Below are 26,245 nucleotides of genomic sequence, written 5' to 3'. Positions count from 1 at the left end.
CCCCCCCCAAGTGTATATATTTTGTATATAAGAAATGTAAGCTTTAATCTTCAGGGGAGATGTGTGTCAGTGGGCAGATAAGCAAGCACCTGCTATGTTTCAAGTCGCTCATACATCTGTAACCCCCCCTCCCAGGCATTAGACCATCTTGTCTTGCAAAATCAGTCTCTGCACAATAGCAGGGTTGCTTCCCATAATTTTTATTGCTTTTGTTGTTCAGCCTGATCTCTTTGTAGAGAGGGGAGATAAAATTTCCGGTGCTGTCAAAGCACACAGAAAGTTTGAGTCTAGCAGTCTGAGCCACACGGTGTGATGAACATGGCAGCTGAAGCTGTAGAGACCACCCTGAGAAACTGAGACCATTTCTGCTTTGTGTGCTGCTCACTTCTCTGGAAACCAAACTGCTCCCTGCATGCTCAGTGGCATCTTCAGGTGGAAAACAGGGGAGCTTGTGCTTGCCCTTGAAAGGTGAGCAAACTGTGCAGTGGCTGCCTAATTATTCCCCCAACCCAGCAAGCATGTCCTTCCTAGGCTGAGGAGGGTAGGTGATAGAGCACCTACTGCCTGCAGCATCATGCCAGCAGGCTGTTACCTTGCCTGGAATGGAGCTGGCCTCTTCCCCTCTTATCATGGTTATCTTGCTGTGGAGTAAAGGAAAGCCATAGGAGGAGCCCAAGCGAGACTGTAGGTGCAACTCTGCAGGTGACCGCTAAGCAACTCTGTAGGTGACCGCTAAGGTCTTTTTCCCTCAAAGGTGAGACAACCCTGAATCTGGGCTGCCTTACAGTAACGCTTAGCATGTTCGTATGTCAGTGAAAGGGTGTGTCAACAGCACCAGAAAGTTGAAAGGGATCAGTTAGGTAAGAAGCACTTCAAAGCAAGATTCAGATTTAGATTCCCTTGTACCTGTTCGTTGAGAGACCCCCTTAGATCTCATCTTTTTCTGTTTTGGATCTAGCAGGCGAAAGAGGAGAGCTGTTTCAGTCTACTCTAGTGGTTGAGTACTGGGAAATGGGAGCAGAGGTTCAAGTTTGGAGCCAGAGCTGGGAAGAAAAGACCTTGCAGTTTCTGAGAAGGCCTCTAACCCTTGGTACATTGCAGATAAGGAGGTGTCTGCCTTTCCTCCTTCATGAGTCAGCATTCCGTGTCTTGGCAAGACAAGACACAGGCATATCTGGGTTTGCCCCAGCTAACTGTTTTTTGGACATGTGTCTCTGCTTGTTCTCTTTGGCTGGTTCTAAGAGGGATCCATCTAACGATGCTCCACTCAGCATCAGGAGCACTAAACCCTCCTACAAGTTTCTTCTACAGTAAATGGAAAGTGACTGATGCCTTATGTGGAGCTGCTGAATTATCCTTATGAGGCACTTAGAAATTTATATATAAAATGCTCAATTTTCTGTTTGGTGGTTGTAAAAATCCTAGTGAATTAGAGCTATAAGAAAGCATAAGAAAGCATCACTGTTTAAGACCACCTGTGTTGTGCAAGACTTGGGTTATTGAGGGCTTTGTCCTACATGCTGCTGTGTGTGGATGAAGAGTAATTTCTTTGGTAATAGCTCAGTATGTAAAGCTCCTGTTGAAGAAAAAGCAGAAAATAGTTTTGTCTCTCACAAACAACTTCTTTTTAACATATCTGTGACCTCACATTACTTCATGTGTTCAAATTAATGGCTTCCAGAAGAAAGCCTTGGTATAGAGTTCTGTCTTAAGGAAATTATGCATTCAGCCACAGCTGGCTGGCTCCCACAGCTCTGATAGTGCTTTTTAAGTGTCTAGGTGACTTTAGGATCCACACACACAAATCATCTTCTTACTTTGGAAAAATCTTAATCCATAAAATAAAATGTAAAAGCCAGAGTATACCTGTGCAGCAGCTAGCAGTAATAAGCATACTGTACAAACTGACAACGAACAGAAAATACTCATTTATTGTGATTTTTCCACTGTGGAAAGCTGTGGCTAGAGCAACTCACTGGGGGTTTGGTATGGATTCTGCAAGAAAGCACTTCTTTCTGCAGTGTGCAGGAGTTTATGCTACTGGGTCTCAAAAGACTGTACTTGTGGTGCTGGCTGTAGAAGAGCAGAGGAGTATGAACGGAGTAATTTATGGACACATCTTTAGCCAGAGCAGAATTTGTCTGAGCATCTCCTTAAAAACCACCATTTCGGCTCAGGGGATGTTCCAAAGGACTGACTTCTCTGTGGAATAATTTTATGTGAGAACTTAATGGCCACAGCAGTACTCGCTTTACCTCAGTATTCCCACTGAATTCAGTGGAGCTTGGCCTTCCACAAGAAGTCTGTGCATCTGATCGTGATGAAGGAAGAATAAATCTTACTGATCCTGTGACAAATGCACTTTTAGACACTAGATTCTACTTTTGTGGTTTTATATACTCAATACACTTTTTAAACTTGGTGGCTGTTCAATGGCTAAGCTGGTGAGTGTTTATAAACTTAGAAATAGTTTTGAATATGAGGCAATTAGGAGTATGTCTAGCTATCTTATTTATCTTAGTTGATATGACATTCAGTGGGTTATATTTAATTTCTTATGCGTGGGTGCCTTACTTGACACATTTTTTCAAATTAATTATTCTTGAATTTAAATTCTATATTACAATTTCTAAGAATATTTATTGGCTGAGGGCAGGTATATGATAAGTGGAAGCTTTGCAATGAATGAGAAAAATTTACTTAAGAGTGTTGTTGTGTTTTGTTTCTTACCAAGGTTTTGTTAAGTGCTAGAAGAAGGTCAGTCATAACCGTCATCATGTAACAGCTGCATGCATTTTCTTACTTCAGCCTTTATGAGGAGAGGACTCCGTGGAGAACCATTGTATGAAAGGCATACTTGATTGTTTCTTAAGAGATTAATTCAATTCACTTGCATTATCTGAAAGAGCCCTATACACAAATGTTTCATGTATTCCACAGTATGTTTTTATGTCCACCGCTTCTTTTACTGTAGAATACCGTATAGATAAAATATTTAATTTGGGGGGAACTTGCTGAAAACATTAAATCTATGACAGTGCTAGCTTTCTGTGTTGTTCTTTCTCATGTTGAAAAATGCCCTAGTTTATTAAAATAAACATTTCAGAACTTTGAGATGTTTTCACATTCATTTTATGGCTTTTTCTGATTTTATCCCAATACTGATGTATTATTTTGCCCAAGAAATAGAGCAGGTAGAGCTGCTTTTGGTTAAAAATGAATATACAGCTTAAAGCCTTAGGTTGTTTCAGCTGGAGGGAAGAAGGGAGGAGAGTCACACATTTCAGTGTGCAAATAACACTGTGCTTCCATATCATTAAGAAACAGGCAGAATTTCCAAAGAGCAATGAGACTAAGCTGTCCTTGCAAAAAGGTACTCCTGCAAGTATGAGGAAATAACTGTAAAGAAACATTATCATCATGATTTGCAGGTTCATTTATATTTTTTATCTGAATCTGGTAATTTTAATGAATTTTACATGATATATGTTTTGAAAATGTGTTAAGTACCTAAGTGTGTATTTATATGTATTTCCAAATATTGAAACCCACATCCCTAAACTAATACGCAGATTGTTATAATCAAAATTATGCAAACACTACTATCACCGTGAGAACTGCAGTATATATTTCCCATGGTTATAGACATTGTGATGCTTCTTGTGTGGTACAAAAACATGTTTGGATTTTCAGACCTAAAAATAGTATACATTAAGTGAGGCTTTTCTTAAGAAATCTGTCTCAGGTTAGTTAAAGATTGTCAAAAGTGTGTTAATTCTAGTTGTTTGGATGGGACAGGTGGCATTATCAGTGTAATTCTTATCATACTGCTAAAATGGAGGAACACTGAAAAGAAGTTTTGCTTTCTGTTGGCTTTACAGTTACAAACCAACAAAGCGACTTCATTTGGTGTGGATGACAGTGTTTATTAAGATTTGTGGAAGTGGGATTTTATTAGTTACTAACATTTCTCTTAGTGGTTGTGTAGTGTAAATAAACTGTAGTGATGTACAGGGAAAAATACTGATGTGCATTCTTAAAGTGTAACCAAACTGTGTTTTGAGTCCATAAAACTAGTAATCTATAAGATCTCATTTTACTCATGTATGTTTCTATCTCTGTGAGAACAAGAATTCTCACTGAACTGCCAAGGCTCCTGAACTGAGTACAGTAACTTATTTGCAAGATTGGTGCATGCCTAGAAATGGCGCAAGCATATTTTGGATACTCTAAAGTAGGCTTATGATGTTTATGTTCTGTGTATCAGTAACGCTATGTAACAAAGCAATCTGCTGTTCCCATTTTGATATTGCATTATAAATCACTCCTGGGTAGTCCGAGGAACACTACAGATTTTTATTGTAGCAAACTGTGTTTGCTGTATGTGGTTATATTGTTGTAGCTAACTTATGGTGTGTTCTTCCTTCAGAGATAGTGATTCAGTTTTCTTTGTATGTTTCTTTTCTTTTCTTTTCCATAAAGTCCAGTGGCCTAGATTTTTTCTTAGAAAAATAGTTGCTGTTAAGTTATAGGCCTGTGCAGAAGATTTTACTTCCTTGATCCAACATAAGCTTTATTTTGTCACCAGATCAAATGGCATTCGGAACTGAAAGTTAAGGTTTTTCTTAAGATGACAAGGAGATTTAAACCTGTAGTTTCCATGGTAGGCAAGATAGGAAAATTCAGACCAGTATTCTTGTGCACTGATGTCTGACCTTGGTGATGTTCTTTAGCCAGAATCCCCCTCAGCTGCAGCTCAAGGCAAAGGCTGGTGGCATTGTATGCTCCTGTGAACGAAGGCTGGATATAAAGAGGCGATTCCAGACATTGTGGTTCAGAGCACAATGTTCAATACCTAATCCTCAGCTAGTAGCAAGGAACATTAAGGGCCTCAGTTTTGTGCTACTGTCAACATCACTGAGTAGGTTCTATTACTCAAGAAATTAATTTTGTGTAACTAAATCAGTTCTTTTTTAGTTGGGAGTGTGGGTGTCTCCCAACACTCATTTGTCCTTTTACCTCCCACATCAGTACTATAGTAAGGTAGCTTGTTTATTTTTTAACCTTTCTAAAATCCTTAGATATATCTGTCCTGGAAGTTAAACTGTATTCTAACTCCACACTTATATCATCTTTAGTTGCTTTCATTTGTTTGGTGATCTTGCTGATGTGGGTTTGGAAGGCAATGGGATACTCAACTTTTTTTCTGTTTAGTTGCGACTCCGATGTTGCACACCTTTTGTTTGCATTAGACTTTGACGTCTGATCAATGTGAAGATAACATTTAATTTTTTATTATTTCTAGTAGCTTTCAAAAATCTTAGTTTCTGAGTTTTCCCGTCTGGCACTTTGATTTATTTCATCAATTTTGTATGGCTTTTAACTTTGGGGCGATATGGATTTATGTGTCTATTCTTTGTATCTGTGTAATTTTCTAGTGCAAGGGTTGCTTTCATGTTGTTCTGAAGTGGTTCATTCTGTTTATTTATTTCTGTATTTTATATCTGTAATGCACTCTGATATTGGAAGAATACTTTCTAAATCACCAGTGCACTAGCCACTTAGTGTTTCTGAAGGATCATGTCAACATTAAAACGCACTCTTCACAGCATTCTCATCCATAACTAAAATTGTATTTCCATCCCAATAATAGTAAAGCAGTGGGACACACAACAAACTGACATTAGAGATTGCATGCTGATGGTAGGAGAATGAGAGATTGTTCCCAGCCTTGTGCTTTGGTCCAGTAAGAAAACGGGGAGTAAAATAGCTTGGAAGGTTGAGTACTTAGTAATTAAAGTATTAGTAAACAACGTGCCTGGATTTCTAAAAAAGAATGACAATAAATGTGTGTACTTGCACAAACACACCTTTAAAATAACTTTATTTTTTAGCAATTATTTTATAGCTCTTCTACTGGTTTTCTTCTTTTAATCCCCTTTGTCCTTTTTCATATAATATATGAAGGCTTTTTGGTGATAGTAGCTGCCAGACTTCCTTTCCTAAACCCTGTTGGTATCTTCAGCAGATTAGATCCCTCTTAAAATTGGATGTACTGTTTTTAAAACCCTGACTTTTTCTCTTTTCAAGAAAATAATGAATTTTTATTGTCATTTATTATTTTGGTAACCATAATATCTCTAAATTCACTTTGGAAATAATCTTACATTCTTTGCACTATGTAATGCATTTGGACATTTTATTCTGAATGAGTGCTGGTATTTTCAATATAATGAGATGCACTGGATCCATAGGTCCTTTTCCCACAAGGTGATTTTAGATCATCCTCTTTGAACTACTAAATAGTAGTGATAATCAGTAAATAGTGATGTGATTCTTTTTCTTGATGCCTGTTATTGGAGAGAGGGAAGATCTGTTTTACAAAGAGGGACAGCACAAAGCCTGTGCCTTTCTAAAATGCTACAGAAGCTCTTAAGTTAGATATTGGATGTTGTATGGACCCATGATGGCTATCAGCCTGCAAATGAATTTTGGTTTATGTGATTTAAGACTGCAAGGATGTTGTTTATAACTGCATCCATTATGTGTGAAAATAACTAGAAAATAGATGGGGCCAAATCCGGAAGTTGCTTTTGGGGAAGGAAGACAAAAACTGATGCTTCAGGATAACTGACGTTTTAAAATGGACTTCAGATTTGACTCAGTCTGCATCTAATGATTCTTACTGCCTTTACAAGGGCTTGACTTCCACTTTTTATTTTTTAGTGTTGTTTTTTTTTTTTTTTTTTTTTATTCCTTTGAGCATCTTCTTCCTTTACGTTAGTTTTGTTATTCATATTATGTGGTTTTGGTACTTCCCAAGTGATGGATATAGATGATGAGCCTTCATGCATTTATTTCACTTCCTATGTCATCCTAATCAGCTCAACCAGAGGTGTGACTTTCATTCTCTTCTGTGAGAAAGTTATGACAGACTGGGGGTCAGCTAACACATGCTAGCTAATCCTGACCCAGCCTCAATTTCTCATTCTAAATTGGACAAAAAACAGGGGACCAAATTATTCAATCTTACTCGAGCTGAAATCCCAGTGAGGCCAACTAAGCCTTGAAAAAGTGTGGGAGGTTGCAGCACTTTGCTCCTGAGTTGCATCTGTTGTATAAAGGTGTTTCACTAATTAGGGGAAAAGAAATCCAAAGCACAGTTGTTTATTTACCTGAGTCTTGATGCAGCCTCTGTGTTCCTCATATACTCTGCTGTTTCTGTCAGGCCTATGGGCTTGTTTTACTGAAACCATATTATTATTTTTTCCCCTCTGTTTGTTTTTTGTTTTTTCTCCCCCTAGACTGGCAGATAGCTACTCTTGCTTTGCTGTTGGGTGGTGCTGCCATTATTCTCATAGCTTTCCTGGTTGGGTTGATCTCTATCTGCGTGGGATCTCGGAGGCGGTTCTACAGACCAGTTGCAGTCATGCTCTTTGCTGCAGGTAAGCAGATAACCAGCACCATCACAAAAATTTCATGAGGGCTGCTTCACTTTTGTGAAGGAAGACATGCTTTGTTCTGCCTGCTAATTCAGAGACATATGGTTTACTTCTGTGTTAACTCCAGTGAGATTTTTCAGGATACTGGTTCTGCAGGACATTAATCATTTTTACAGTGGCACTATTATTAGTTCATAAACAATTATTTGCTTTATATTTATTATTTTGTGAAGTACATGCAGTAGAGGAAACTACAGAGGATAAATCTCAAAGTACCGTTTTTAATCTGTGACTTTGTGCTGCTGGATGTCCCCATTTTTATTCTTCATGCAAAGCAATTTCTGTTACTTTAATATTCTTCCTTTTACAATTTTAAAACAGGAAAAATAACGCCCAGATGTGAACCCTTGAAGCCCTACATGGGAAAATAAACAGGATTGTGTTACAAGGTGTTTATATATGCCCCTGTGCCGTGAGGAATTAATTTCATTGTATCAGATTGCTTAGTTATTAATTTAACAGGCTGTCACAGTGTAGTCCCTGTTTGGTTTTAAAAATAAGAAAATGAAACAGTTTATATAAACTATCACCAAATCTTAAGGGAGACCTATGAATCTGAATTGTCCATATGACTGGTCCAGTGAGGTGTAATTACAATATCAAATCATTTCCTTTGGTACATTCTCGTGTTTTGAGGCTTAGTCAGCATGGATGTTTCTGTTTCTCCTGAGATTCACCAAGCATGGCTTGCTTTCATCCTGTCACTCATATCTGCATTGGAGCCAGCAGCTTAAGCCCCTTCTGATAGCCCATAATGAAGAGAATGACAGAACCTAGTCTTCGGGTTGTATTAAAAAAAGCCACCGACAAAGATATGAAAAGATAAGAGCTCAGAATTTGCAGAGTATTGAGGAATGAAACAAAGCTCCGGGGAAGGCTCCTGCTGCCCCCTGCTGTTAACATTACCTTGATTGAACCGCAGTGCTTCAAGATGCACTTTTATTTGCTCAAGAAATATCGGTAGGTTATATTTCATTTGCTTTTAGGAAATGAATGCAGCCTAAGATCAGATTTCCTGAGCAGCAATCGAATCTTTTTGTTCTGTGTGTCATATTACTTGCTTGGTTGAGTGGGTAAGGGCACTAGTGCCATTATTTTAAAATTTATTATTAATTCTGAGATTATAAATCATGGTGGGCAGTTAACTTTGAGAGAAATGAGATTATTGAATTTCTGTAGTGGTTTCTTATTTGGCTTTTGACTTAATTCCTCATAACATTTTGTAGTAAGTTAATAATCAGCCATACAATTCCTGTCTTGCCATATTGTTCATTTAGTATATAGTTAAGCTTATACTAAAAGAAGAAAAGCTTTCCCAAAGAAAAAATTTACCCAAATCCTGCTGTTTTTCTTAAAGCTTAATCTATTCTCCTCTGCATAAAATCAGTTTTAGTCTTTACTACAAAATGTTGGTGGTAGGAGTATGTGATGCTTACTTGCATCAAAAAGGAAAATACATTGATGCTTTAGCTCATGAGTGGTGTTCACCTTTTTCATTTGTCTCTGTGTGTGTGTGCATGTGCATTTTAAATAGCAATGACCTGAAGCATATAGGAGAGATGATGAGGCCCAGACAGCCTGCCCCATTCTTCTTCATTATCTGGCACATCTGAGGAGAATACTTTTGGGATTTGACACTGACATTATTAGTGTCATTTCCTACAGCTTTTATCTTTGATGACAGCTATTTTTAGAGGTGAATATGGACTGGCATATCTTGAAAGAATTATGGAAAGAATCCCCTACTGAAGAGGGGAAAATTAAGATTGCAGCACAGGAGAGTTTGTGCTGTATGTAACTGTCCATGGATTCAAACCTTCACCTGTGGATTTCACAGATCTTTGAGGGTAAACCCCACCCTGAGCTGTGAATCTGCTGACAAGACCAAATATTCTATATGACTCTGGTTAGGAGTCTACCAGCTGCCTCTGGAAGGATGTGGGGTCAATTACCCAGAGACATTTAATGATCTGTGCGGGTGTCAGGTAGAAAACTTCACTATGTGGAGAAAGGACAAAATGGAAAAGTGGTTTCCAGGCACTTCAGAGTACAAACAGTTGGCTCCAGGCATTTTTTTCTTCTAGCTTGATTTATTTTTATTCTTTTTTTTTTTTTCTTTTTTTTCTTCTCAGCTGCAGGTTTCAGTTAGCGACTCTGTAGGTAAGGGAGAAGGCTGACTGAGTAGGATTGGAAGAGATGAGAAAGCAAAGGGACAAAAAACCTAATTCAACGTAGATACTGAGAATAAGCCAGCAAGTGATCAACAGATGTGAATGTGTTTAAAATGCATACTGTCAGCTCTGTGTAAGGGGAAGAGGAACAGGAATACCTCAGGTAATGGGAAAACTTGGACTATACAGAGAGGCAGTTGCAAGGCACTCTTTCATGGAGCCACCCAGCTCTTCCCAGCATTTTTGGTCTAGTAGAGGTCACTAGCTTATGTACTTGCTGGGATGTCTTAGGGCTCATGAACCAAACTGGTCCTCAAAGCTGTATCCTCAAAAGTATAAGCTCAGAAACCTGTCAGTGTAGGAGTCTCATGATATGCTTACCAGATAACTGAGTGCTGAGTCTTAATTTAGGGGTAGAAAGAGAAAGTGTAATTGTTGAAATTCTATAAAAGCAAACAAAAAAAGGTAATTTAAAAGATGTTTGCCTTCTGGGGCTATGTTTTAACAATTTTAACAATGTTTAGAAAAATAACATGTTGAGGTTAGTAAGCTTTTAACACATTTCACAGGATGCTTTTACATGTAAGCTAGGGAAACAGTGGCTAAGTGAAAGCATTATAGGTGAGAGACTAAAAAAAATTATGCAGATAGTATTTAGGGAATACTTAGATGATGTATCTGTTCTGTCAGAGAGTCAAAGCACAGTCTGACTGGATTGTGTCTTGAGTTCTGTGCTATTGCCCATTTTCAAAATGATGTGGAAGATAGAATAAAAGTCTACTTGTCAGATTTTACAGTGAAGCTAGAAAAAATTGCAGATACATTGAAGGACAGAATTTGATTTTGAGAAATTGATGGAATGATCTGAAAAGGTAGAACTGACTTGATAGGGATGTTGTGCAAGTTGCTACAGGGTAGCAAAAAGAGTCATAGCATTAAACAGATACTAACGGGAAAGATACTGTGTAGGTCATGTAGTGTAGTCAAACCTTCTTGTTGAGGCAGGACAATCGCTAACACTAGATCAGTCAGCTGCAGCTTTGTCTTTACCAGTCTGTACTTGGAAGAACTCCAAGGGTGAAGGTTCCACAACCTCTCCAAGCATCTTGTCCTGGTGACATACTACCCTCTTTATGATATTTTTTCTTTCCTGATGTCCATCCTGAACCTGTGAAACTGACGCTGCCATTATCTTAGATTGCTTGGCGCTACAAAGAAGAGTTTTTTTCTATCATTGTTGCAGCTACATTTTCAGGTAACTGCAGGCTGGTTTGAAATTGCTCCTTAGCTGCCTCTTAATGCGTCTAAATAAAACCTAGCTCCCTTGTCCTCCTCTTAAGGGTTATTTGCTCAAATATTCTGATTATATTGGCAGCCCTTTGGACCCTTGTCTTTTGATTGGTGAATTCATGTTCACTACCAATTGCTGCTTTATTCTGCATGTGATTGGAAGTGGAATTCAAGAGGATGTATTCCATGTTTCCAGGGATTGAGTTGAGCCTAACCAGCCTATAATTCTATGGATTTTTCACTTCTAGCCTTTTTAAAGATGGACACAACATTAACCATTTCCTAGTCATCTGAATATCTCCTGATTAGAGGACTCACGATCACCGTGGCCAATTCTTTCATCACCATTGGGTCAATCCCATCTGTCCCCATTGATATGGATGCAACTCTAAGTTATCCCTAACTTGTTCCTGAAACTAATGCACCTGTGGAAATTCTTCATTACCCTTTTTGCCATTTCCTGTCTGTTGGGTTCCAGCTGGGCTTCAGCCTTCCTGATTTTCTTTCTAGGTATCAAAAGAGCGCTTTTATACTCCTGTCATTGTCTATCCCTGTTTCCTGCTCATGTGTGCCCCGTTTTGCACATTCATTGAGAAACTCCCTGTTTGGTCAGCTGGGCCTCCTGCTGAAATTCCTGGTATTCCTGTGTAGCAGGGTACATGTTCTTGAGCTAGCAATATTTTAAAAATCAGCATGGACCCCCTTTCTCTTCATGCTACTTCCCAATTAATTGCATAGGTTGTGTTAAGTACAAACAGCTTCCTAGAGAGCAGTTGCATGTGTGTTAATCTTTGAAACTACAGCACCCTTTGGTTATTAATGAAGTGCTTTACTCATGTGAATTAGCAGGAGGAATGATGTAAAGATCAGAAATACAGAACTTACTAGCCAGCATCACTATTTTCATAAATATAGACCAATTAGAAAACCACACCATAAGGGGTTTTTTTTGACAGCAAAACTGCTATAGTCAAACATTTGAACAAGGAAAAAAAGATGACTAAAAATATATTTTCCTAGTTTTAAAGCATTTGTTGTGATTTCTGCATATTTAATATGGTGAGTACATATAGTTGCATGTATTTCTTAGAAATTGAATAAAACTAGTGTTCCTGTGCAATTGCCTTGCAAGCATCATAGTGCTAGTCATAAAAATAGGTCTAAATTTGAAGTGAAGAGTCTAGTTTGAGATGACTAGACTTTTTTGAGTATTATAGTGAAATGGATTTTTATTTTTTTTAAGATTTCTTTTGCAACCCTTTTTTTCTATGGGAATAGACTAGCACTTTTGAAGAAAGGCAGTATACACGCTTCCCATAAGCAGGTCAACATAGCATGGAATTCCTTTAAATTCATCAGAAGCAGATCAGTAGTTGCAAGCACTGGTTTCAACATCTTTTTGGCTCATACTGGTCACTTTTCATAACTTCACTAAATGTTGATTCTAGCCCACACAGGTCCCTTCCCACTCTATGGGGAGAAACAATGACGGGAGGCAAAAATAGTGCAAGCTGCTGACAGTGTTATGCAGTGTGGCTGTTTCCTCTGGCCAGTTGCCAGCACTTCCTTTGAGTTTTACAATAGTGTAACTGGACCAGTAGTAGCAAAAGCAGGAACCCTCACTATAAAAAAGGTCTAAAATACCTGTTGTGGGTGTTGCTGCTTTAGCAACATGTTCCTCTTCCAAAGGAATAACTTTTTTGTTTTGTTTTGACAAGTCCAATCTGTAGATTAAGATTCAGCATACTTCATATGTTACATTGGGGGAAGGTGGAGAGCTTCCTTGGTTGTCACTTGGTGCGCACACGCGCGCACACACACTCATACACACCAGTTTCTGTACTGAGTCAGCAGAGGTACTGCATCCCCAGTTCAGGAAGCTACTAAAAAACTTGCTTATTTTCATTCATCTTAGGAAATCCTTTTTGACTTTGAATGGTCTTAAAGATGTGTCTGAAAGCTGAGCATACGTTCAGGTGTTTTGGAATATAATGATGCTCTCATTATACAGAATTGGAATGTATAATCTTTTCATAAGAGTAGGTGCTTCCCCTAGTGTATCCTGTCAAAATTTCTCCAGTGTTGCACAGCGTTTTGTGATCTGGCAGAAAAAAAAAATTATATTAAAATGGAATAACACAAAGTAACAATTCAATAACTTGAGGATTAAAAAAAAAATCCTGGGGATTTTGGTATCCACATCAGAAAATCCACTATCCAAACATTATTCAGATTGTCAGTCCAAAGTAAGAGTCCAAAGACTAGTCTGTAGGCTGGGGTGGAGAATTTCCAATGAGTGTTTTGTAAGGTGTTATCACCAAGGGTGTAATGAAAATTGGAAATCATCTCCACATACCAATCCCATCCAGAGAACGGGTGAGCGTTAGTTTCCAGGGCTAATGAAAGGTGCAGGTTTGACAACACTAAACAGTGCCTGTGGGAATGAAAAGGCAAATGACAGATTTTGAGTGTGCAAAGTGTTCAAGCAGTAGGAGAATGTAATTAGTGTTGTTTTATTTTCCTGCAATTTCTCAGTGGCATTTCAGAAGGGCTTCTGTAGTCAAAAGTAGTATTCCTCTCTATTATTCATGGGCTTTTTGTGTTGGCGCTGGCCGTGTAACAATTCTCTAAATAGTGGTCGTTCTTCTTACCGTACTTAATAAACTGTAAAAAATTACCCAGTCAGTGTTAAAGAAAGTAGTTATGGCATTACATTGCACACCTTGAGCTTTTATCAGAGTGTGTCTCAGGCCTGCATATACTTAAGCATGTGTGGATGTGCCTACCCTGCCTGTAACCAGGGGCTGGGGTACTTTGGAGAGGCAGTCATGTGCTGAAGTCTTTAAAAATTTCTAGTGTTAAATGCTGGGAGAAGTGTGATAAGACTATATCATATATTTGAGGGGCAAGAAGGATGTTTTATACATTCCTATGATGTTTAGTCTTTTGTGGATGGCAGAACTAGAGGCCTGAAGAATCATCGTATAGCTTGTTCTTGTTTTAATGTATGATTTTCACCCGCTAAACTTGGAAACTGTTGTCTCAATTTTCTGTTAACAGTGCACATGAATTTAAAAGAGAATGGATGACAATGAAACTGAAATCTTCTTGTGAAAATGGGGGTTCTTCATCTATGTATTTTCCTTTTCAGGTTACTTTATGTGGGGGTTTTTGATGTAGCACAATAACTAGCAGGTTTGCTGGATTCCACTGCAGAGGGTGGATCAGGCTGCAGGAGATCTGGCTCTCTTAGGGACATTGCTGTAGAAAGTAATTATTTCTATGGTTTTATGGCCTTGGATTTGATCTGGTTTATTAGCTTGTTTTTTATCGTGAAGCATTTCTGACCCACCCCCTAAATTCATAATACAAGGCAATGTCTTGCCAGTTGGAAGTTTAGTGAATGATCAAACTTTATAGATTCCTTGGTATTCTGTGGAACAATATCATTAATTCTGATTACAGTACACAGTAATGCATATGAAATATGTAGTTCAGTGAGTCTCTGCTGAACATAAATATGTATCACCTACTACAATGAATTATTTCTAGGCTAAGTAAATTATTTGATTCTGAGCTATATTTCTTAATATTCATTTATTCTTGTTTCTCATTTTGACTTATTTATAATAGATATAGAACAAGAGATCTTAGTTTTGTAATTATGGAAGGAATAATGACTGCAAACTAAAATACAAAGAAGTGGGAAAAGATTGCTTGCACTGTTTATTTCATGGACATGTGAAGGATCATCGTTATACCATAGCAGTAACATTTGTTCATCCATGAGGGAATATGGAGGAACTACTCTGTTCTCTGTGAATGAAATGAAGGTGATCTGTTTTTCCAAAAGGGCAGTACTTACAAGCTAAAAATGCACCAAGAGCATTTTAAATGTGAATTTCAGTTATATGATGTTTTCCTTATTTTATGGAAATTAAGGCTTCTTCTGACTTTTTTTTTTTTTCCTCTTTCAGTTGTTCTTCAGGTGTGCAGCTTAGTCCTTTACCCAATCAAGTTCATCGAAACGGTCAGCTTGAAAATATACCATGAGTTCAACTGGGGCTATGGCCTGGCTTGGGGTGCAACTATATTTTCATTTGGAGGTGCCATTCTTTATTGTCTTAACCCTAAGAACTATGAAGACTATTACTAGAATCATTTAATGAAAAGAAAAAATAACAAAAGGATTACCCCATCTTTTCTAATTCACAGTTTTTTTAGAACACTCCTGGAGCACCAAACAGTCTGCTCTGTTGATAAAATAGCCTTTGCCTTTTGGGTGTGAACACTATAACCCGCTTTTACAACCATTTAAAAGAACTGCAAACACTAGGATTGCTGATCTTACATAGGCAGATGCTGCAAGCTGCTGATACATAAGCTTCATTTTTCCTGACAACAAGCAAAAGGATCTATGTGACAGCGATCATTGTGAGAAAACTAGTTGGAATGAGAATGCAATGCCAGCATCTGCTATTGCCTTCAGGGGGGCAGCTGGTATAGGCTCCATTTAGAAGTCTCCCTGTATCATAGAGGATTCAGATGTCTGATAAGCAGGCAGTGGCATCTTGTACAATAGGCTGTGTTGGCCTCTTGTTACTTGCTCAAAAAAAGCTCTTAAGGAATTAGTTGCAAGTGACTGTGTTGAGGGCAGTGAATGTAACTGGTTAATGACTTGTCTAATATCTACATTCAACAGTCTTCTGGGAGAATAATTTAAAAAAACAAAACCAAGCCACCAACCACACAGGATTTCTTGAATTGGTAATCGACATCACCGTGCCAGCTGTAGCAGATTGTTGAAGGAAGTCCAAACACAGAGACATGTGCTTCTGACTGTGTAGTTGGAAGTTGTCTCAGCATTGAGTATTTTGCTGGGAGGGTGGAAATAAGGGGGAGTAGAAAAAGACCTCATCTCTCCCTGAGGCACCTAAAATGTATGAATGAATTGCAGTTGTCCTAAGTATCCATTTAACTTCTGAACATTGTCTCGAAAAGAATGCATATGGAACAAGTTCAGTTATATTTTTGAAAAGTATTTGTTACTATAAATGAATATATATAGTACAAATATAAATGCAGAGGAAGAGAGATGATTCGTCTTAAAATTGTAATATGAGCTGTGATGCAGGTGTTAAAATACTAACTTTGTACACATTCTTGGATGTCTTGGATTGGTACCCAGAATTTTGGTTGGTGTTACAAAATAAATATAAAATGGTTTGTCTTCTGTATATGCCCTTGTACAGACTCTGTGTTATGGGAAAGTTCACATCAAGTTAAGGTAGAACTGGACAAAACTACTTGCTATTCCATGTGTAATCTAGTATTTACTAAAAATCCTTTTCTAAGGCTGTTGCAAAGGAAAAAAGGACATTTTTAAAAAATCTAGTTAGGTTGTGAGTGTCCCTGATCGTCAAGAGTACAGCTGAGACCCCATCATGTCCATATTAAAACACTAGCACTGCAGGAGGTAATCTCTTGTTTTTAAACGCTGAGTTCATAATGGACTGGCTGATGATTATGTGCATCTAATTACTCCTTGCTTAGTATGTTTCCCACTTAAAACATCCAGAGACTGTACTTGTGAAATGAAACCCAAGATAAAATAGGGAGAACTTTCACATGAATTTAATCTGCATCACTTTTATTTTTGTTTACAATTTGCTTATTTGGATATTTTCAATTAATTATGAACATATTTTTATACAAGTCTAATCTTTAGAAATAACTATTTTTTTTAAAGGAGGAATTTAAAAATATATTCTGTGTGGACCTCTGCAAAAGCAGATATGCTGGGGTTGCACATCCACCTCTACACAAATGGTTTTGCTGGTTCCATGGAAAAGACTGCTGAATTACTCGATGTTAAGACCACATCTACAGTGTTAATGCTTGTGCCACTGTTCGCAGGGCACAGAGGTTCTGCAACGACTGTGGGACCACAGGGTTGCCTTCAGGAGGTTGTTGTGAAAGTATTGCTGACGTACAGAGATGACTTATAAAACCCTGGGGCTCTCTGGAGTTAAATCTTTACTACCATGACAGAATATTCCATATCAGCAGTCTTTCCGTGACTGGTTGTGATTAATTAGATTAGATGGAGCAAAATGATAGCTTGACTTGGAAGGGATTGTATGGTAGTGGCTGGAGAACAAAAAGTATGGGAGAAAAAATTATGACCACTTGTTTCACAGGCACCACAAAGCATTTGTAACTGCTTTTATTTATTTTCCTGAGACTGACTTAAGGCGGATATTCAGTATATAGTTAACTCTGTATCTTTCTGAACAGCTATGTAGTTCTGCTTTTATTTAGCAGCATGGAGAACATTGTAGTTTGGCATGGGAATTAGGTGAACATAGAAGAACCCACTGTGAGAAGGTGTCTGTACCTTTGTAGGGGGACCGTGTTTTGGTGCTGACATTGCATGGCATTTAGCCTATGCTGACAAGAAGGAACAGTGCTGAACCAATATCGTATCCACAAATTTACCAAGTATTTTCTTTATGTAGAGTTTGAGCGAAAACAACTGTCAAGCCTAAGGCATATGCAAATTAATGGCATGCACTCTGAAAGTCACCCGGCTGTTAATATGAAAGGTGTTCAGGCAAAAAATTTACAAACGTCAATGCCTGAAGATAAGCTTCTTCATTCATATTTGAGCCGAAGATCTGATTTTCAGTCTCAACAGCTGCTTTTCCGGTTGAAGATAATGCAGTCTATTAGGACCCACCTCTCAAACTCCTCAGGTCCTTTGTGTTTGGGCATCTAGTACATGGGTTTAGGTACCTACCTTTAGCTTATGTTGCTACTACCATTTCTTTTTTTTCCCCCTTAACAAGGACTATTTTGGCAAGCATTCTGTTTCTCAGAACTGAATTAAAAGTAAATACAACATAATTCTGATTATTTTTTTTTTTCTAGACACAAAAAGGATACGTATCTGTGTCTTGAGTGTACATATGACAAATTAATCATTTTGTACGTGGTGTTTGTGTCTTGCCACCGTTATTTCAGTTGTTTCACTTTATTTCACTGGCAGGATGACTCAGTCATGCAACAAATCCATTGTTTTTCTTCCAAATATACATGAATAAATATATATATAGCAAACTTGCAAGCAGGGCTAGTTATTTGTATTTTTTAAGCTTAAAGTATACCGTCCGGTGCTGACAAGTACCTAGCACCTCTTCTGGATTTCTTGCACAACTTCGTTTAGCTTTTGTAAATTTTAAAAATAAATATAGAGAAACCTATGTGTTTGAAATATAAATGATATATATGAATTAGCATGTAACTGTATATTATTAAACATGCAATGAACTGACTGGTAAGTGAAGTCTAATCTTATGGCTAGCAATGTAATTTATTCAGACTGTATTTTTGTACAGAGCAGTGCACACTAACCTATTGCCTCTGTGTCCTCTATAATGCCTAAAACTGTGCCTAGAAATTTCATTTCTGTCTTTGAAGGAAAAAAAAAACAAACAATGCTTCATATTGTTGATGGTATTGTTTTTTCTGATGTTGTTCTTTATTTATTTTTAAGAAGTGTATGGTATGTTTATTAAATTAATCCATCAAAACACGATTCGTTTTAAATGGTCATTGTTAGCAGGGAAAGACACTTTTTTTAATCAAAACTTTTAAGTTTGCAGTTTTAATACCATTTCTGCATTTCACAATTTTTGTAGCTTACATGAAGTTTTATGTGGAAAAAGTAACAGAAATAAAAAAATTGTTACACTAACCAAATGTGCCTGTTTTGATCTGAGTAGAATGTGTATGCAGGTGAAATGACTGGTTTTCTGTTGAGCAGACTGGGAAGGAACAGCTGGCTTAGGCTAATGAATATGTGGGTATGCAGTTACCATACTAAAGCAGTCTTATCAAAATACACGGGGAGAGAGGGAGAGGTGCGAGATCTTGCCGATGTGACCTCTCCATCTTCATCTGGCCGTGGAACAGGTAGCACAGGGTAGGTGCCTGGGTGTCACAGAGCCCATACTGCCTTTATAAAAATGCAAGTATTATAACATCAGAAAACCAAATTGCTTTTAATGTGGTAAATAACAAGGCCATGTGTTGAAATGGGAATCTATACTGAGCACCTTGTTTCTCTGGGGGTGTTTATTCATTATATACCGGTTTCTTTTTCATGTTTCCAATAACAGTACACTTTTTCCATTTTGATTCTGAAAGCCAGGTTTCTTTTCACCCCCCCCCAAAAAAAAAAACATGCTGTGTTTGAAGCTGAAATGTTGTGTTGCAAAAGTGGAAAAGCATGTTTAAAACGCTGAAGACATAATACTGTGTTGTTTCTACCATTTGGTAATGTACTCATCCTCTGCATTGCTGGGTACCTCTCACGTGAGCAGGCAGCAGTGTGAAGAAGAGGCTACCAGTAGAAAGTGATAGGAGAATGGAGAGCAGGAGCCTTGGCTTCAGTGGACTGTTGGAATGAGTGAGTACAGGCATGAGGGTGGGGTACACAGAGTGGAAATCAAGTCATAGAAAAGGAATTCAGAGCAGGGAGCAAGTATGATTAGGGTGGAGGACAAGGGGTGTCTGAAGATTTTTTTTTTTTTTTTTTGAAATGCAAGTGCAATGAGGGAGGAAGTTGATGGGGAACTATGAATCCACAGCCACCAGGGAGTGAGGCAGCAAGCCAGACGTGATGGAAAGTGTATTTCTTGAAGTCTGCATTAAAATTCTGGTTGTAGTGGGTGTGGCTTTAAGGGGCATATTCCCCAAGGGTTTGACTTGGGTTTAATGCCCAAATTTTAGGTCATTGGTGTGCCTACATGTTAGCACAAAGTCAGAGGGGCCCACTGACTTACCAGGGGAAGAAATCAAGTGTAGGGTGAGGGTGCGTTACTCAGACTTTGTCTATCCAAACATGCTGAATGATAGGAGCACTGGCCTGGCATGAGCTGGCCTGTTCTCGGTGTACCAAAGATATTCCATCAGACTTTACAGTCTTGAGTGGCATCTCACAATGTGTTTGGTATCTGGATCTGGTAACTAGGGTTGCACTTTGCTGCTTGAACCATGTAAAGTGTGGCTGGATGTACAGCATGTTGTGAACAAGAGAAAATGTGTGGAAGATGGTGTACGAGTCCACGTTTGTTCCTACCAAAATGCAGTTTCAAGATGAGCAAGCCACAGAGCGCTTGGTGGAAACATGGTTTGAGGTCTGCAAGTGACACTGAAAACAGCATACAAACTCAGGCAAGTATAGGCAAAGCAAAACTCTTTGGGACTTCACAAAATCTTCTTTATGTTGATATTTTGATGCTTTGTCTGTGGACAGGGAATTGTAATGCTTGCTTCTTTCAGTACCTTGAAGGAATACTTCGCCAGTCAGTGTTTTTGTGTGAAATGTATTGGTGCAGTGGGATTTTGGAGATATAGAAGATTTTTCTGCTTTATTACTGACTTCCTGTCACTCTCTTGATGAAGACCAGTATTCCTGGGCTTTTCCAACAGGAAGTAGCTTCAAAGAGGACTTTAAATCTTCCAGCTATCCAAAAAAAGTCAAGTGTTTGTCTGGAATTTAACATGACAAGCATTTCAACCTCCAGGAAGACTGAGATTTGTGATTTTTCTTTTGTTCAGTTAATATGTACACCAAGTTTTTTGCTTTGTGAGGAGAAACACTGGATGCAGACAACCAGGTGGAAAACAGTAGTTCAGTGTCTCAATAACAGCATGGTTTGTACATAGTTCCCCCACAATAAACTGAGTCTGCAATCCTGTAGGGCTTTGCCTACTCTTAGAGTGACTGCTTTGGTTGGTATATAGAAACTCATAATTTCTTTGAAGAATGTATGAATTATGAGTGAAATAAAGCTATTCAACCAAGTTTTGAATTGTAATAGCAAAATCACAAAAGTTATATTCACCAGTATCTGCTATTGCTTATTTTACTTCTCCTGCCTTATATTCAACTATAAGATTTGATACATAAATGAATGACTATGTTAGGCTTGCCACTGCAAGAGAATATTTAAATGTACACAGCTAGACAGCAGGTGTTCATGGTGGACAGGATCCTGTTATTGCTGATGATGGAGCAGGTCATCTTGAGAGCCATCATGTGGCATGTACAGGACAACCAGGTGATTGGGCCTAGTCAGCATGGGTTTCTGAAAGGCAAGTCCTCCTTGACTACCTGATCCCCTTCTATGACAAGGTGACAACCTGCCTAGTGGATGAGGGAAAGTCTGTGCATGTTGTCTACACAGACTTCAGTAAAGCCGTTGACCCCTGTTTCCCACTACGTTATCCTGGAGAAGCTGGCGGCTCATGGCTTGGACGCTTTACTGTGTGAAAAACTGGCTGGATGGCCAGGCCCAAAGAGTGGTGGTGAATGGAGTTAAATCCAGTTTACAGTGGCTGGTGGCTGGTCACAAGTGGTGTTCCCCAGGGTTCAGTATTGGGGCCAGTTCTGTCTAATATCTTTATCAGTGATCTGGGCGAGGGGATCAAGTGCACCCTCAGTAAGTTTTTAGATGACACCAAGTTGGGTGGGAGTTTTGATCTTGCAGGTAGGAAGGCTCTACAGAGGGATCTGGACAGGCTGGAGCAATGGGCTGAGGCCGACTGTGTGAGGTTCAACAAGGCCAAGTGCCAGGTCTAGCACTTGGGTCAAAACAACCCCAACACAATGCTACAGGCTTGAGGAAGAGTGGCTGGAAAGCTGCCCAGCAGAAAAGGACCTGGGGGTGTTGGTTGACAGCCAGCTGAATATGAGCCAGCAGATGCCAAGGAGGCCAAAAAGCCAGTAACATGCTGGTTTGTATCAGAAATAGTGTGGCCAGCAGGACTAGGGAATTGATTGTCCCCCTTTACTTTGCACTGGTGAGGCCGCACCTCAAATACCATGTACAGTTTTGAGCCCCTCACTACAAGAAGACATTGAGGCTCTGGAGTGTGTCCAAAGAAGAGAAACAGAGCTGGTGAAGGGTCTAGAGCACAAGTCTTGTGAGGAGTGGCTGAGAGGACTGGGGTAGTTTAGCCTGGAAAAAAGAAGTCTTAGGGGAGACCTTATCACTCTCTACAACTACCTGAAAGGAGGTTGTAGCAAGGTGGATGTAGTCTCTTCTCCCAATTAAAAAGGGATATGACAGGTTGCACCAGGGGAGATTTAGATCAGCTATTACAAAATCTTTGGAATTCTCTGCCCAGGGAAAACTTTGGAAAGCATTGGAATGAGCTGCCCAGGGAAGTGGTTGAGTCTCCATCCCTAGAAGTATTTAAAGGATGTGTGGATGTGGCACTTAAGAGGACATGGTTTAGTGGTGGAACTGGCAGTGCTAGGTTAATGGTTGGACTCAATGATTTTAAAGGTCTTTTCCAACCTAAATGATGCTTGATTCTATGAGCTTGGTGGAAGCAGTGTACCCTAGGACAGATGAATGGTGACTTATCTATTTCAGAAACAGTATCTGAGTTGGGTTCAGTTCCTGACTGCATTGTAGATCCTCTGCCTTGCAGCCTCCTCCCCCTCACCTTTGAGGGGGAAGGTAATAATTTGGCACTTTTCTGTGATATGATATCACTTTTATGTGATATGGCTGAAATACCTGAAGTGTGAGTATTGGGACAGGCAGCAGAACTGTTTTGTGTATATGATTGTGTTTACTGTAGTGGTACCATGTATGGTATGTCACACTGAAGAAGTCGTACAATAGGGCAGCCGGGAAAGGAGTTGTCTGTTTATGTTTTGCACCTGAATGGGATCTAATCCTCTTCTGAAAGGAGACTGCCCTTCCCTGGGTTGACCAGGCATGCTCAACACTGGTAAGGTTTTGCAGTTCAGGGTAAAACAAACAGAGAGCGAGAGCACAAGTGAGCAGTAAACAGAGCCTGTTGCTCCATGTCAATATGAGAGACACCTGGGAGGAGTGACAGACCTTCTTGCTTGCAGAAGAAACAGGCCCACAGCCAAGCTTCAAGGGTGACAAGACTCCCAAAAGATCTGTAGAGTTAATTTCAATTCCCTGAGAGTGATAGACTGCAAAGCAGGTTTGGAGGCTTTTGTCCACTCAAACCCTGAACACATTCCCACTGAACACAAGCTTCCTGTGATGCTTTTGCCCTCGTAGGTCTCTTTGGTCACTACATACCTTCTGAGCATCTCTGTGCACCATAACTAAAACCCTGTCCTAAGGGAGGTGTGGCCCACTGTACAATGAAGCTTAAGCTGGGCAGGACATGGTGGGATTTGGGATAGTCCTCAGTCCTGCCACAGTTCAAGGTTAGATGCAGACAGCTGTGTCTCTTGGTGAATATGAAACTATCTGTAACGGAAATAAACTGTAGCGGTACAGCGGGGTATGAAAGAATTTCTTCAGTAGCAGACAAGCCTTGATATATAACAATGATGAATGGATTCATAAATGCCTTCCTAAATAAGAGGAATATTTTCTGAGTGACTCAGAGCCGCTGTGGGCCTAAACACTTACCTTTGTCTTCAGGTTGCTGTTCTAGGAGCTATCACAAGAAGCAGAATCAGAGCCATTATCTTAAATTCTTTTCATTGAGAACAAGTCATGTTTTTTCTCAGATAACTTTATAATATCAGAATTATTTAAAATGCTTAAATGTATTCAGGTTGTGAAACTTCAACTTTTTAAAAATAATTTCTTAGCTGCTGTCGGTTTTAGGTTTTGGATTCTTTTTTTTTTTTTTTTTCCTTCAACTGCTTATCTATTTTTCTCATCAGTAGGAAAAAGCTAAAATATTTGAGCCGCTTGGAAGTTAAGACAATAGGAGAGAGAGCAAGGCTGAACATTATACTTATCTTGGAATAACAGGGCTGGGGGGACTAATTCCATCTCTATCACCTGATAGCTCAGTAATGAAAATGTCTGAGAAAAAGTGAAATGAATAGGAACTGAGAAATACAGCCCCTTTCCTACGCACACCAACTTTGTTTCAGTCTGTTCCCGATTCTTCCCTTCATGCTTCAAGAAAAGAAACATTTATTTCAGGGTTTGCCCTGGTTATCAACTTTTGAAGTATGCCAGCTATAAAACTGTATAACAAAGTACTTGTTAAACTAATATCAAGCATTTCTAATGAAAATATTTGGAATACCTAATTTCCAAGGCCTAATTGGAAGCAGCTTAAATTATTACATCAATAAAATGTTCTTGAGGGAAAGCCAAAAGGGATTCATGTAATGAAACAAGAAGCCCTAGCTGCAGATTATTTTAACTGCAGAACATCTGAAAAGCTTTGCAGCTGTTGGATTAAAAAAATACCAAAAAAAACCCCAAAAAACCCCAATAAAAACAAAACAAAACAAAAAAAACCCCAAAACAACAACAACAAAAAAACAACCAACTTACTGAATTATTCTGCATTTTTTAACACATGGACATTTTAACATAAAAGATCATGCAACTTGCAGAAGAAACAGGCAAAGAGAAGCTGAGAAGCCTGTGTGAACAGATTGCACTTCATTTGTTTGAAAACAATCCTTACCTGACTGAAGTGCAATGCCATTATACTCCCTACCAAACATCTTGTAATTCTAACACACTTATTTTTATGGCCGTTTTTAAAGCTGTAAGAGTGTGACAACATGGTTTAGGCCTCAGGTTTTAAAATGCCAGTTCTCTTGGGAACCAAAGGTGCAAATACAAACTAGACTCGGCTCATGCCTTAATCGTGCAAAAGTGCATTTGATAGTATTTGCAGCTTGCGATTCTTGAGTCTTGTGGACAAAAGCTAAACCACCAAGATTTTGACTGCTCTGTGCCTATACAAAAGAAGTCTTTGCAGCAGATGGAGGAAGGGGGGCTGGGAGGGAGCCATTTCAATTTTCTTACAAATTCTCTCTCCCTGCAGTTAGACATGTTCATGTCTGTGGGCAACGGCTCTCCAAATCAGGTGGGGTGTGCAGTCAGTCCAACACCGCTGCTGCTGAAGGGCTTTGGCTAGCTGCTCTCACACGGTCAAAGCCACTGTGAAATAAGAAGTATCTGATTTTTCCCTGCTTGAGTTGGTGAAGATTTTCGTGCATAAGTAAACGTGTAACCAGCTAGCTTGGTGGTGACTGACCAAGTCTGTTTAAGTCTCTTTAAAAAAAAGTTGAAATTGTCACTAAGTGGGCAGTGCTCTGGTGAATATGTGTATCTGTAATAAATAAAAGATCTACACTCATACACTGAAGATGATGAAGCTTTTTGCACAGGCAGACTCTTCTTAGAAAATAAAATATAGTGTTGGCAGGTAAGGATATATCCTATCTCATATCCTAGACTTATACTATATGCAGAGAAATGGAGTACCATCTAACACACATACATGCTTTCAGTGTGTAAGCTTAAGAAATCAGAATATGTATCAGTGTGTACTATAGGGACACCATTCTAGGATGCTGTTTACACTGTTATTTTTTATCAGTCTAACAGAAGACAAAGTAGGTGGCCATCTTAGTAAGAAATTAAGAGGAGAAACAGGGAATAAAAAATGAGAACCTCACAAAAAACTAGCAAGTGTGGAAGTTTCATTATTCATATTCATGGGCCACACATCTTTCCCACAAAAACTGGCAATTTGGAGAAGAATGTTTTCTCAAATATGTATTTTAATGAGGAAGTTTTCTTGCTAATCAGGGAAAGTTTAAAGCTAGTGCTGCTCTTCAAACCATATTTTCTGAGAGATCTGAATAGAAACAGGTTAATTATTTGCTTAAAGTAAAGCTCTTCACACCTCTGATTCAATTTTGTGGGTGTCCTGCAGCTGAAGCTCCTGAGAATAGTTACACTAGGTTTTTTTAAAGATCCCATTTTTAGAATTGCAGCAAAAGTTTACAAAAAGTCAGATCAGCAGCCTCTGCCTCCCAGTGCAGTCACCTATCTGTGGAATTCAAAGCACGGTTCTCTAGAAGCTGCTAATTGCCTGTCAATCATCTGGCACACTAGCAGTTCACACATTTTTGCTATCGACCTAGCAGATTAATAGTATAACCCAAACAAAGGAACAAAGGCTAAACTGTTCAATTGGGAAGGGTAATGTGTGGTCTTTTCAGGCCAAGATTAACAGAGAAACAGAAAAATGGTGTTCTTTGTAAAACTAAAGCTGCACTGACCTTAACTCTGGCAAACAGACTGAATGAGTTCAGCATTATTTGCTATCAAAACCTGGAACAGCAGTGCTTTAAAAAAAATAATTAAAAAAAAAAAAAAGAGAAAAGAGAATCCCCCAAGTTTATATTGAAAAATCTTTCCAAGCAAAATGAAGTAAAAATAAAATCAGTTT

General features: G+C 38.8%; 1 protein-coding gene across 1 annotated transcript in view; it reads left to right on the top strand.

Moving 5' to 3' along the window:
* The window catches only part of TMEM47 (transmembrane protein 47), a 146,334-nt gene extending 127,618 nt beyond the window's left edge, over nucleotides 1-18,716 (top strand). Inside the window, exons 3-4 of the mRNA XM_026846330.1 lie at nucleotides 7,305-7,445; nucleotides 14,941-18,716. Coding sequence (XP_026702131.1) covers nucleotides 7,305-7,445; nucleotides 14,941-15,119 — 320 coding nt within the window. The 3' untranslated portion in view covers nucleotides 15,120-18,716. The remainder of the gene's footprint in view (nucleotides 1-7,304; nucleotides 7,446-14,940) is intronic.
* Nucleotides 18,717-26,245: the final 7,529 nt, after the last annotated feature.

Source organism: Athene cunicularia (genome assembly GCF_003259725.1).
Source record: "Athene cunicularia isolate RWA chromosome 1 unlocalized genomic scaffold, athCun1 chr1_part1, whole genome shotgun sequence".
NCBI classification, from domain to species: domain Eukaryota; kingdom Metazoa; phylum Chordata; class Aves; order Strigiformes; family Strigidae; genus Athene; species Athene cunicularia.
Note: the sequence above shows the minus strand (reverse complement) of the source record. Positions and strands in the feature narration are given on the sequence as shown.